Source organism: Trachemys scripta, chromosome 1 (assembly GCF_013100865.1).
Source record: "Trachemys scripta elegans isolate TJP31775 chromosome 1, CAS_Tse_1.0, whole genome shotgun sequence".
NCBI classification, from domain to species: domain Eukaryota; kingdom Metazoa; phylum Chordata; order Testudines; family Emydidae; genus Trachemys; species Trachemys scripta.
Genome location: NC_048298.1, coordinates 191662038 through 191676037, shown reverse-complemented (window position 1 = coordinate 191676037; position 14000 = coordinate 191662038). Strand labels below are relative to the sequence as shown.

General features: G+C 41.3%; 2 protein-coding genes across 2 annotated transcripts in view; one reads left to right on the top strand and one right to left on the bottom strand.

Annotated features, from left to right (window-relative positions):
• Positions 1–9693, bottom strand: part of UMODL1 (uromodulin like 1) — a 97609-nt gene extending 87916 nt beyond the window's left edge. Inside the window, exon 1 of the mRNA XM_034753330.1 lies at positions 9545–9693. Coding sequence (XP_034609221.1) covers positions 9545–9565 — 21 coding nt within the window. The 5' untranslated portion in view covers positions 9566–9693. The remainder of the gene's footprint in view (positions 1–9544) is intronic.
• The window catches only part of ZBTB21 (zinc finger and BTB domain containing 21), a 30322-nt gene continuing 25271 nt past the window's right edge, over positions 8950–14000 (top strand). The window contains exon 1 of the mRNA XM_034753317.1: positions 8950–9379. The gene's annotated coding sequence lies outside the window, so the exon portion shown is untranslated. The remainder of the gene's footprint in view (positions 9380–14000) is intronic.

Below are 14000 nucleotides of genomic sequence, written 5' to 3'. Positions count from 1 at the left end.
AAATTATTTTGGACATTAAAATGATTCCAGATTGAATCCATATTTCAAGAATATTTCAGAGGGTCAACCAGCTCTACCCACAGAATTTCTGATTCACCATGTTATTCCAATTTCATGCTGATGTATCTTCACTGAATGAATGGAGCAACACCAGTACAGAACTGGGTAATGCAGTGGAGAATCAGGCCCATGGATCTGATATGAACACCTTCAGAAAATGTAGCTCATTCAGATATTTATTTCTTCTTTCCTTTCTTCTGAATCAGCAGCAACATGAACATATAGGGTTTTGGCACTGGATTCTATTAGATCCTAAGCAGTTTCCAACATTCCCCTTTCCCAGGCTCTAACTTAAAATATGTAAATAGGCAGGTCTGCTCTTCTGCAGCTCTTGCACTTCAAAACTAATCTACACACAATAGTCTACATATGTCAGCCAATCTCCAAAAGTGACACTGCAGTAAAAGACACACTGTTACTCAAAGACTAGTTCATCATCTCTGAAGGGTAATTTATCATGTCATGGCAGGATGAATGTCAGAATTTCCTCTAATTGTACCACTTCCAGATTAGCATTATATATGTAGAAGGAGAGACTGCAGGTTAGATCTCCCTAGAGACTTTTCTGCCAGCACACCTCACACTCCAACCTTGCCACCAGTCAGCTCCAACATACGCCTGTGCTGGTAGAGCCTTGGAGTGGCTAGTATGAAGCAGAATCTGCTTGAGTTAAAAGCCTGTGAAGTTAAGCTATGTGGCACTATGGGAAGGGTCTACTCTAAGGAGTCTACAGGGAAGCATTTCAGGATGTTCCATGGCAGTTGGGTAAGGAAAACTGTGTAAGAAGTCAGTTTGTGAGGAGCCTGGAGACCAAAATTGTGCAATTTAAATAAATAACTTTAACATTTGAATTTAAAACCAAAACCACTTGTCCTGAGTATATGCTGTGGTTCTCAAATAGATATTCTGGTTATCTTGGTACCACATGGTCCAATGCTATTATCCCTGCCAGCATCACTAATGTGGTGAAATTGTAGGCAGCTATTTCAAATTCTACCTCCTCACATACAGTAAGTGGCCTCCAAAAATGGCTGATATATGCTGAAAAATCATTATTAATGTGTGCCTGTTTGGTAGCACCCTCGGTGCCTCATGCAGATTATTTATATTGGGAGCACAAATAATCTGTGGGTATGTTCATGTGTATTACTGCCAAGAACTGGGGGAATGAAGGGGAAGGTTTTAGATGCACAAAAATGCAGATCATGGCACTAGTCCTGCCTCAAACACCCTTACACAGCTCCTTTTGGAGAAGACCTACAATGTAGTCTCTGTACAAGTTTTTAGGGAGTCAGAATTGGGACAGACAATTTACATCCTGTATGCCCCATTTTTGTGTGTGGGTTTTCTGGTGTATTTTGGGTTTTCTATATTCAAGTAGCAAACAAAATCATTTGTCCAATGTACTGAAGAAATTAGGCCAGTGACATACAGAGAAAACGATCAATAATTAGGCATCTGTTATTTTTACTATACTACTTGAATTTTCCACTTAATAACAATTAACACATTGGACTAAATTCTCAGCTGACAATGAGACTGCACAGGCTTCACAATTGCAGAATTTGACTTGTTACAGAGCAGTATTTCTGCAGTAACCTCATTGCAGCAAGCTTCAGTTCCTGATTTTTTTTCAGTGTCGTACTTTTATGAAGAACAGAAGTACTGTCTAAACTTGTAATCAATCTTTATTTAAAAATAACTACTTTGTAGTCTTCATACTAAAACAAATATAATCTATGAAGTGAGTGAATGGTAAAACAACATTCACTAACCATGGTACATATGTAGCATGGTTAGTTTCTGAACTGTGAAACTTTAAATAAAAATGACAAAATGCTTCTGACATTATTTGGTAAGAAATTAACTAAAAACACACAGGTATTTTTGTGTGTAACGCTATAAGGAAAAAACATGATTTAACTGCATTTTTTTCTAACACGTGTATTCTTTATTTGATGAGAAGGTATCCTAAACCACTTTGACTGAAAATTCAGACACAATCTTTCCAGGAAAAAAAATAATTTTGCTTCCTAAGGGAAAGCACTGCATACTGCACATTTTTCAGTATATTAACCTCGCTCAAACAAATGCATTTGCTACATTACACAGAAGTGGATAACAATTCTCAGGAATCTGACACCAAAATGCTTTTGAGACCAAAATGTATGGTTATTAAGGAATGATGAAGATGTCTCATTGACTTTTTAAATATTCTGCAACGCTAATAGCTCTTTGGAGCTTTCTCATATCCACTTATATAAACCTTCTAGAGAATTAAGGCTCCACTAGCAGTAGTTTCTGCCAAGAAATGTAATCTCCAAAGCCTTGTTTACAGGAAAATAAACCTAATTATTGTACTAAAGCAAAGATTCTAATGAATCTATCTTTCTTGAAAGTAAGTTATTTGAATGTCAGCTAAAGTTAATCTAAAATATCTGAGAGCTACTTATTTATAATCAGTATATTCTCTGAATGAGATGCCAGTGCCTCCTCATCTTGCTTTGCCTTTACTCACTCATTTATGGTTATGCTATGCTAACAATTTATTGTCTTTTTACTTTGCTTTTTCTATATTTCAATGTACTATACGTGCTTGCTCTAAAACAAAGAGCCAAGATGTACACATTTGTATCTGGAAAATCCATGCCACAATTTATTTTTTATTGTCTTTATTATTATGCTTATACTGCAACCAAAATACCTTGAGCCTTATTTTCTTATTTTCAGAAATCAAACTCCAGCTGACATTAATAGGGGCTGTGGCAATTGAACACTTATGACAATTCAGCCTTATACACTGTATTGTGACAAGACAGAATTTGTATCTGAATTATGTTTGTTTTTTTTCTGAACAATTAAAATCCTCTCTGCATTCATTACAATAGTTATAGTAACACTAGTAATTATGTTTTCTGTTCATGGCATATATGTCCCTAGCTATTTCACCTAGTATCAGTCATTAGTAGATGTGTCTTAAATTTATTTAGAGTGTACTTTATACAAACCAAATGGGCTTCCTTTTTCTCAGATAGCTGTATCAGCAATGGGTGACCCAAGAGCATTATTTCCATATGTTTTGGCAAGTGATAAGCTACATAATTTTAGCAAGGAGTGACTTCTCAGATATTGTAAATAACCAATATTAAAATGTTTTCAGTATTCCCTGAAATATTTATTTCTGCATTAACCTGACAGACTGAAAGTAGAGATTACTTCAGTCATCTTCACTGATGTCCAGGCATTCCATTTCACTTCTTTGGAGTTCAGAGGTGAGGATTTGAGGGGGGTGAAGTAGCAGAGGTGCTGTGCACTGCAGAACCATCATCTGCTCATCTCCTTGATTTCTATCTGACAATCCACACAGTAGGTATCAACAAATTACCTCCCGCTGCAGTCTAATTCTGAACTCACACCAGGGTAATTCAGTAATGACTCCATTGATTTCAGTGCAAAACATGTATCCTACATTTTTTACTACTATATAGCCGTACGTGGACTGTCAATTGACAAGTTGTACCACTGGGGATAGAGGATGCAACAGAGCAGCAGCAGCTATCCCTCCAGGATGGCTTCTATGTGCAGAAGGGGGCTCTCTTCCTCACACATACCCAACGATCCACAGGAAATCCAATAATAGGGTGAGAACTCCAATATCCATGGTCCACAAAGACCTTTACAGAAGTAGGAGCAGTTCAGGGAAGAATCCATGAAATTCCCCTGGCTGATTTTTCTTCTCTCCCTTTGGGCCTTCTGACACAAGTTTTCCTGCAGGAGGAGGCATTCTGGATCTGTGATTTTGTTAAATTTCATATCATCATGTATTGAAAATGCAATTATATCCACTTTTCATCTTTAAAATGTTTACAAATATACATCTTTATAACACTCTGAGCTAGGTATAACTATCCCCATTTAAAAGGTGAGAAAAAAGGCAAATTACTTGTGTAACACAGAAAGAATCAATGTCAGAGCCAAGATTAGAATTCAAGAGTTCTGAGTTCCCAGTCTTGTGCTCAGATCACTCAATTATTCCACACCGTTTTGTCCATCTAAATTTAACTCGATATAATTTTAACGAATCTTGAATCACCCTCTATTTGTACTGTTTCTTACAAACCACAAGTACTCTTCAGGCTACGTTTAGAAGATATTTTTGGATAGCAAATGGAGATTTAAGTAATTACTAGTCCGTCAAAACTCATCTTCATCAAACATCCTGACATTAAAATAATTTCACTGGTTTTGACCTCTGTATAAATACTGTATGAGAGCTTTAAAGTTGTTTTATATCCTATGAAGACTGTTAATAAATGCAACAGCAACCAGCAAAGTGGACCTTTAAAATAAAAACATCAGATCCAGTTCCCCCCTCTTCCCCTCCCACACTAGACATGCCCTTAAAATTCTGGTTCAGCTGCTTAACTTCTTGAAATAGTGGCCTAAATGAAAATCCTGACAGTACCCTTTCTAGGAATTATTACAGAGTCTGAATATTTCATCGCCTGTTATAGAAACAGAGGGAGGTTAATATTAGGGCTCTCGATTAATCGCAGTAACCTGGGCAATTAATTCAAAAAAATTAATCACGATTAATCGCACTGTTAAACAGTAGAATACCAATTGAAATTTATTAAATATTTTTGGATTTTCTACATTTTCAAATATATTGGTTTAAATTACAACTCAGAATATAAAGTGTACAGTGCTCACTTTATTATTTTTATTACAAATATTTGCACTGTAAAAACGATAAACAAAAGAAATCATATTTTTCAATTCACCTCATACAAGTACTGTAATGCAATCTCTTCATGAAAGTGCAACTTACAAATAGGTTTTTTTTTTTGTTACATAACTCAAACAAAACAATGCAAAACTTTAGAGCAGGGGTAGGCAACCTATGGCACACGTGCTGAAGGCAGCATGCGAGCTGATTTTCAGTGACACTCACACTGCCCGGGTCCTGGCCACTGGTCCGGGGCGCTCTGCATTTTAATTTAATTTTTAATGAAGCTTCTTAAATATTTTAAACCTTATTTACTTTACATACAACAATAATTTAGTTATATATTATAGACTTATAGAAAGAGACCTTCTAAAAATGTTAAAATGTATTACTGGCATGCGAAACCTTAAATTCGAGTGAATAAATGAAGACTCAGCAAACCACTTCTGAAAGGTTGCCAACCCCTGCTTTAGAGCCTACAAGTCCACTCAGTCTTACTTCTTGTTCAGCCAATTGGAAAGAGAAACAAGTTTGTTTACATTTACGGGAGATAATGCTGCCCACTTCTTAATTACATCACCTGAAAGTGAGAACAGGCATTCAGATGACACTGTTGTAGCTAGCGTTGAAAGATATTTACATGCCAGATGTGCTAAAGATTCATATGCCTCTTCATGCTTTGGCCATTGTTCCAAAGGACATGTTTCCATACTGATGATGCTTGTTTAAAAAACAATGAGTTAATTAAATATGTGACTGATTTCCTTGGGGGGAATTGTATATCTCCTGCTCTGTTTTACCCACATTCTGACATATATATTTTATGTTATAGCAGTCTCAGATGATGACCCAGCAGCACATGTTGTTCATTTTAAGAACATTTTCACCGCAAATTTGACAAAATGCAAAGATACCAATGTGAGGTTTCTAAAGATAGCTACGGTACTCGACCGAGGATTTAAGAATCTGAAGTGCCTTCCAAAATCTGAGAGGGATGAGATGTGGAACATGCTTTCAGAAGTCTTAAAAGAGCAACACTCTGACGCAGAAACTATAGAACCCAAACCACCAAAAAAGAAAATCAACTTTCTGCTGGTGGCATCTGACTCAGATGATGAAAATGAACATGCATCAGTCCACGCTGCTTTGCACAGTTATGGAGCAGAACCAGTCATCAGCATGGATGCATGTCCTCTGGAATGGTGCTTGAAGCATCAAGGGACATATGAATCTTTAGCGCATTTGGCATGTAAGTATCTTGCGACTCCGACTACAAGTATCATGCAAACACCTGTTCTCACTTTCAGGTGACATTGTAAACAAGAAGCAGGCAGCATTATCTTCTGCAAATGTAAACAAACTTGCTTGTCTGAGCGATTGGCTGAACAAGAAGTTGGACTGATTGGACTTGTAGGATCTAAAGTTTAACAATGTTTTATTTTTGAATGCAGGGTTTTTTAACATAATTCTACATTTTTAAGTTCAACTTTCATGATAAAGAGAGCATTACAGTACTTGTATTAGGTGAATTGAAAAATACTATTTTGTTTTTTACAAAAATATTTATAATATAAAGTGAGCACTGTACACTTTGAATTCTGTGGTGTAATTTAAATCAATATATTTGAAAATGTAGAAAAAAATCCAAAAATATTTAAATAAATGGTATTCTATTATTAACAGTGCAAATCGCTTGATAGTCCTAGTTAATATTTGTTACCCCCATTCCAGTACTATGGATTTTGTGTATTTCACAATATATGTATTGTCTGATTTTTTTTTGGTGTACAACCAAGGTGAAACCAGTAAATCTGTGTTATAGGAATAGAAGTAGACTACATTATTATAAGTTAGTTGAAGTCAACTGGAGTTTTTCCCAAGTTAGGAGTGCAGGTCTGGACCCTATACAATGAAACATGTGAAATACAAACAAGAATCCCACCAAAATCTTACATTTTAAATATTTGCAAAACTGTTCACAAAAAAGTTACAAAGCAAGAACTGAGAAATTATTCAAACAATTTTGAATAATGAATGAATTTGAGAAAATGGATGCGCCCAAGAACAATTTAAAAACCAAAAAAAGTATATTACAATCACTTGCCTCAGTTTTGTTAGCATCAACAAAAATGATCACATTATGTCTCTAAGTCAGCAAAATACTTAAGTATCTGAGCAATTCCAGCTAACTCAATGAGACTATTTTCATGCTAAAGTATTTAGCTGCACATAGTCCTATTTTAAACAATCAAATCTATAAGAATCATATTTCAAATTGGTATAGCTAAATAAGTACCTAATCCACCCAAGAAAGATAAAAACAGAAAACAAACTTGCTGATTCCATGCATGCCACTATCAAGGGCTCAACTGTGGTAGTCATAATCTCACTATTAAAATGGAAACCACTGGATCCATAAACATATCTAATGAATAACAGCAAAGTAAACTAGAAGCTACAGTAGTATAGCTTTCTGAAATTTGTTCTTTTGGAGCAACACCAAACTATGAATTACTAAGATCCCAATATCTATTTAAGAACATTTGCCACCTAGAAAAAGTATCAATACTAATAATTACGGGGGGTGAGGAGGGTATGTTAAGCGAAAACATGTATGTGGACTAGATATCTTTCTACCTGCAGCTTCTGTATTACTTATTAGTGTTAGAAGTGACAAAGGGCCAGATCTTGCTCTCATTGAAAGCTATGGAAGATGGATATAACTTTAGTTAGTTTGGCTTTGTTCAACTTGGATACCTTCAGTTAGGCACCTAGTGGTGCCCAACCTTATTACACAGGAGAGCCACATAAACCTAAGAAGTGGGCTGTAGTCCACGAAAGCTTATGCTCTAATAAATTTGTTAGTCTCTAAGGTGCCACAGATACTGTGTTCTTTTTACATATTTTAATAAGATTTAAAGTCACCTGTATTGATTTATATTTTAAGTTCAGCTTGTTTTGTATGTATTTAGTTAGGCTGTTTCTATATACAGTAGTGTCTATTTACACACTTGTGTAAATTAAAATGATGTAAACATAATGACAAAACACTGATGTATAGTATATTGTGTAGAAGCAGGCAGTGGGCCTTATGAAATGGCTTGATTTTAGTCAAAAAACCAAGATAATAGTGCACATTTTATCAGATGTAATTTTCTAGGCCATTATTTTATTATATTATGTGGACTAGCACCTATTTTTTGTTGCTGTCATTAAATGTTCACTACAATCCTGATCCAAAGCCAATATGAATCTTTCCACTAATTTCAATGAGCTTCAGATCACACCTTAAAGGTGCTAAATATACAGTACGAGAGGTACTTCTTTTGCCTATCAACACAGCATAGGCACCACCCAGAGTTATTTAATGTTATATTTTTTTTACTTATCCCTACATAAAGAAATTATAATCTTAAAAACTGCCTGTAAACTAGTGTCTGAAGGAGCCACCCTTCTCCTGCTAAATAAGTGAGGCTCTGGGGGCAGGTAGGAGGCACATGCTGGAAAAACAGAGCCTAATTAAAACATAACACAGCCATTATAGGCATGTGTCCCAGGCACCAGCTTCTGGGAACATGTCAAAATACCAGGGTTCCCTTTAAAAAGGTAAACAACATGTCTAGTCCTCAGGGATACAAAAATAAGGGCTACAACCCCCCTGGAGAACATGTCCTGAGTCAGCGGCGAGCCTGAGACTGCAGCTACCGGAGTGGTGCTGTCCTGCCCGCTCTAATTCAGGGCGCGGCTAGACCTGAACCCCGCTGCTCTGGACGTCCTGCCAACCCCGGGGGGCTGAGGTCTGTGCTGGGGGAGCCCGGCCTCGCCCCCTGAGGCCTCTCAGGCAAGACCACCACGGACAGGGGCTGGATCCTCCTCGGGGAAGCCGACCCGAGCCCAAACGGACTCCGCGGCTGAGCGCAGCCAGGCCGGGAACGCGACACCGCGGCGCGGCAGGTGTCCCAGGGGAGGTCACGGTGCTATGGCTGGGCTGGGGGCGCCTGGGAAGCAGGTCAGCCCTGACTGTCCCCCAGCTCCGCGCAGTTGCATCCCCCCTCCGTGTTGAGCCCGGATGCCGGCGGCAGTCGTGCCCAGCCCATCCCCGGGCGCTGCGAGACGCGTTGCGCACCCTGGGGACGGGGGGATGCCCCGCTCTCTACCCCACCCCCCGGGCTCGGCCCAGGCCCGGCCCGCAGCGCGGAGCGGGAAGGCCGCTCCCATCCGACGCAGCGACCGGGATGAGATTTGGCGAAAGGCGCCTCCCCAGTCCCCCACTGAGCGCAGGGCCGCCGCGCCAGCGGCAGGGGAAGGGCGCGAGGACGGGCTGACGGTTGGGGGAACCCCCGTAACTCCCCCTAACCGCCACCCAGTCCCCAGCGCAAGCGCCTCTCCCGCACCCCCCACTCTGGCGCCGGCCAATCGCAACACTGCGCACGTGACGAGCGTTCCCTGCGATGACCTCATCCCTGGTGTGGGATGACGTCAAATTCAAGATGGATGGAATCACGGCGGTGGCAGCAGCGCGCGCGGGCGAATCGTGAAGGGAGGCGCCGAGGGGGGCAGCAGGGTGGGGTGCGGCTAACGGCGGAGAAGGTGAGTAACGGCCGCGTCTCGCGCCCGTTTTGGGAGCTGCCTGCGCCGCGCGGGTCTCCCCGTGCACAAAGGCGTCTTTTCCTGACGTAACTCTGAGGTGTTTTTTTTCCCCCCACCGAGCGGGGCTGCGGTCCCCAAACTCTTCAGTGCGCCTGCGCCACTTACAAAACTAGCCCATCCCTTCATCGCGCATGCTCCACTCCCGGAGACGGACTAAGCCTGTCCATTGCGCGTGCACACATCCGCCACATAGACTCGTCGAAGCCTCTAGTGCGCATGTCTGTTGCCCATAGTGGGCTTCTCATTCCCTCTTATGCGCGTGCGTAGTGCCCCTAAAAGAACCTCGATCTTGCTTAGCTGCGCGCGCGTGGTAGCCAAAATGTGGCCTTTTGGCCTGAGGCGCAAGCTGCTCAGTTGCAAATGTTTCACTGCGCAGGCGGGATGATGGTGCCTGTGAGGGGTGGGGGCGGCAGGCGGGAGAGAGTTGCTCTGAGCATGCGCAATGCGGTGAGCGTGGCCCTGCGTGGGGTGGGGACCAATTGAGTATAGTGATGTCACTATAGGTTTGTGCGTGCTCGTGCCTCCTGTGCTCACACCAGCCAAGCAGGGAGCTCCAGCAGGGCTGGGAGGGAAGGTGCAGTCAGCGGGTGCAAGAGCTGCTGTGTTGCTGGTTAGGGGGCGTCCGTGCCTGGCGTGGGGCCCAGTCACCCCCTGTTTGCCTGCTGCCCTGGGCTGTCACCTCTGCATTGGCGTCTCTGCAGAGAATGCAGAGGGCGCTGGACTGCCGTGACAGTGTGGTTTACGCTGCATATGTAGAAGCTATCGCTCACATTCGTGTTTCTCTCATCTGAACCACGAAGAAAGACAGAATATATTTGTATATCGTAGATTCTCCTTGCGGTGTCTCACAGAAGTGCTATGCTGATGTAAAAATTTAAAAGTAACTGCCGATTATGCTAGCCTCACAGAATAGTCATGCACACCAGAGCTGGGTGGATAACTGATTTTTTCCCCCCAGTTCGCTGGCATTTCTGAAAAATTGGGGGAAAGAATTTCAATTTGGGTTGAACTGAATCTGAAAATTGTGAAAAATTTCAGCATATTGAAAAAATGTGTTTTGAGTCAAATGCAACATGTTTGACCTGGAACTTTTTGTTTTGGGTATTTTTATAAGGATTCACAAAATGCTAGAAAGAGGAGTAGATGGTGATGGTTTTGGTACCAATGCCCCTCTTATAACCTTTAGCCCAGCTTTTAGGCTACTCACCTGGAATGTGAACATAACAAAAGTCACATAGTGAGTCATAGTGAGTCCATCTAGCTCAGTGTCCTTCCTTCTAATGTGAACAGCAGTTGAACATGGGTCAGTCGGTCCTAAGAGATAGGCGAGTGCCATTCCGAAGGGACGAGTGTCGGGCCCATACCCGGCCGTCGCCGGCAATGAGAGCCGCGGGGGCTATGCTGCGACGAGTAGGAGGGCCGCTGCAGTGCGCCTTGAAGCCTAGGGCGCGGGCCCTGGTGGAGCCGTCACAGGTGCAGATCTTGGTGGTAGTAGCAAATATTCAAACTTCCTTCTAACAGTTGCCAATGCCAGATGCTTCAGAGAGAATTAACCGAACAGGGCAATCATCAAGTGATCCAGTCCCTGTCGTCTAGTCCCAGCATCTGGCAGTCAGAGGCTTAGGGACACTCAGAGCATAGGGTTGCATCCCTGACCATCTTGGGTAATAGCCACTGATGGACCTGTCCACTGTGAATTTTTCTAAGTCTTTTTTGAACCCAGGTGTACTTTGGGCTTTCAAAACATCCCCTGACAATTAGTTCCACAGGTTGACTGTGCATTGTGAGAAGTAGTACTTCCGTTTGTTTGTTTGTTTTTAAACCTGCTGCCTATTAATTTCATTGGGTGATCCCTGGTTCTTGTGTTATGTGAACAGGTAAATAACACTTTGTTTATTCAGTTCATCCACACCATTCATGATTTTATAGACCTCTATCATATCCCTTCTTAATCATCTCTTTTACAAGCAAAACAGTCCCAATCTTTTTAATCTCTCATATGGAAGCTGTTCCATACCCTTAATCATTTTTTGCTGCTCTTCTCTGTACCTTGTCCAATTTTAATTGATCTTTTTTGAGATGGGACAATCAGAACTGCATGCAGTATTCAAGGTGTAGTTTTACCATGGATTTATGATATATTTTATCTTATTATCTGTCCCTTTCCTAATGGTTCCTAACATTCTGTTAGCTTTTTTGTTTGCTGGTGCACATTGAGCAGATGTTTTTCAGAGAACTATCCACAATGACTTCAAGATCTCTTTCTTGACTGGTAACAAGTAATGTAGACTCCATCATTTTGTATGTATAGTTGGGATTATGTTGCCAAAGGTGCATTACTTTGCACTTATCAAGATTGAATTTCTTCTGCCAGTTTCTTGCCCCGTCACTAAGTTTTGTAATTCTTCACGGTCTGCTTTGGACTATATTGAGAAATTTTATATTGTCTGCAAACTGTGCTACCTCAAAGTATGGAGGTAGGAGGGAGAGACAAATCTGATGAGGATCCAAGGTCTGGGAAGACAACTGGGACTGGCTGGAAGAAGAGATTGGGACAAGGAACCAGGAAGGTGAGTGGGGATAAGGATACTGAAGCTGAACGAGAAGACTGAGTCTGGGGACAGGTATGGTGTGGGGAACAGTGAATGGAGGCTGGGATGGGAAAAAGAGGACAGATCAGAGAAGAACTGGGACTGGCTGGCCAAGGAGAGTGGACCAGGGATGAAAGAAGCCTATGGAGTGGAGACAAACTTGCTGGGTAAGGAAAATTGGCCTGGAATGAGAGGCTAGGATAGCGCCAGGGACAAACTGGAAGGGATAGAGCAGAAGTGGTGAAGCTTGGGGGAAACAGGTTTTACTCCCCCCACTCCCAGGATAAAGTTAGGGATTCTGGGTAGCGGAGTGGACCAAGGGAGGTTCTGGATTCAATGTCTGGAACTGGAGTAGGAGAAATCAGGCACAAGGGGGGATCACTTGTAGGATGAAGAACAAATGAGCTTTTATTATTTACAGCTGTCTGGCACCTCTGGATAAGTCCAGGAACAAGCTTCAGATCAAAGAGAAGGGGCTGCTCACCCAACTGCTGTCTGACTCCACAAAACTGTCATCAGCCTCCTGCAAAGCCTGTGTTATCCTGTGGCCATTCCCTCATGGTTTCCACCAGTAGTGGCCACAGTCATCCTTCAATTTGGTCAGTCAGGGCCAAGATCTCTGGAGGCCTCCCACTCTGACTGCTATAGAGTCAGCCACTCCCTATGTCTGCTCTAGCCCTTTCTACCTACAAGCTAGAGGACTTCCTGGAGATTCTGTCTCCATACTCCACAAGTCAGGCTTGTTACACAGGCAGAGGGTACTGTGGGGAAAAATAGTATGTAATCATGTAATTAAAGACTATCTCAGAATGCATACACATAAGGGGTTCAAATTAAGGTTGCATAGGCAATCTTAATGTGTGTGTGTGTGTGTATATATAGATATATACACACACACACACACAAGACTGAGTTAACATTGTATAGAAAACTAAAATGTTTTTAACCTATTGAAGACACTACACATCACTGAAAACTACATGATGCCAAGTATGAGCTTTCTGAATTCAGTTAGTTATGAGCTATTTCCACGGAGCTGGAAATTACTGATGATCAGAATATAAAATAAATTTAGAGGTTTTTGGTCACCTTCAGAACAGTGGCCATAATTTGTGTTAAATTAAACACCTTTCAGATGGAAAATTTCAGTCCAAAGGGAGAATCTTTCACAAAGTTATGAGCAATTAATAATTACAAGTCACATTTATTATCACTGAAGTTTTGAAATCTTAACATTAGTAGTTGCTGATAGTGACTGTTATAATATTCTTCAGTTTTGAAATACACAAATGAAAACTGTTAACTTTCCATATCTGCAAAGTAGTACCATTATTAACTGTGAGTGAAGGCTCATTCAGAAGGCTGTCACCCTCTAAATGAGTGAATTGTTTCATAAAAAAGAATAGTACTTGCACCTTCCATCTGAGGATCTCAGAAAACGAATTCTCTAAAAACACAGCAAAATCCTTCATCACAGATGGAGAAGGGTGTAACATACTCTGCTTTAAAATCCATCCTCAGTTAAAAGGAGATCTCCTCCTCAACCCTGTCCCTAATGGCTGTCTGTCAGTGTAAGACCAGTCTCCATAAAGCAGTCTTTTTTCCCCCTCTCCCCAATGATTATGAAATTTGGGACAGCAGGTCTCTTTTTTTTTTTTTTTTTTTTTCTTCATAGTTGAAAGAAGGGAAATGTATTTTTTACTGTCTTCACTGAACGAAGCTTTTATGTGTCATGTCATTCTGGAGCAGATCATCTACATCTCATAAATTGAATCATTCAAGGAACATGACACCCCCACTCACCCAAGATGGATAAGTAAAAATGAAAAATGTTTATAACCCGTTCATAAGCCGACCCTATAATTCAGGGGTCAGCAAACTTTGGCTCCCGGGCCATCAGGATAAGCCGTTGGTGGGCCGAGATGGTTTTGTTTACCTCGAGCGTCTGCAGGCACAGAGGTAAACCTAAG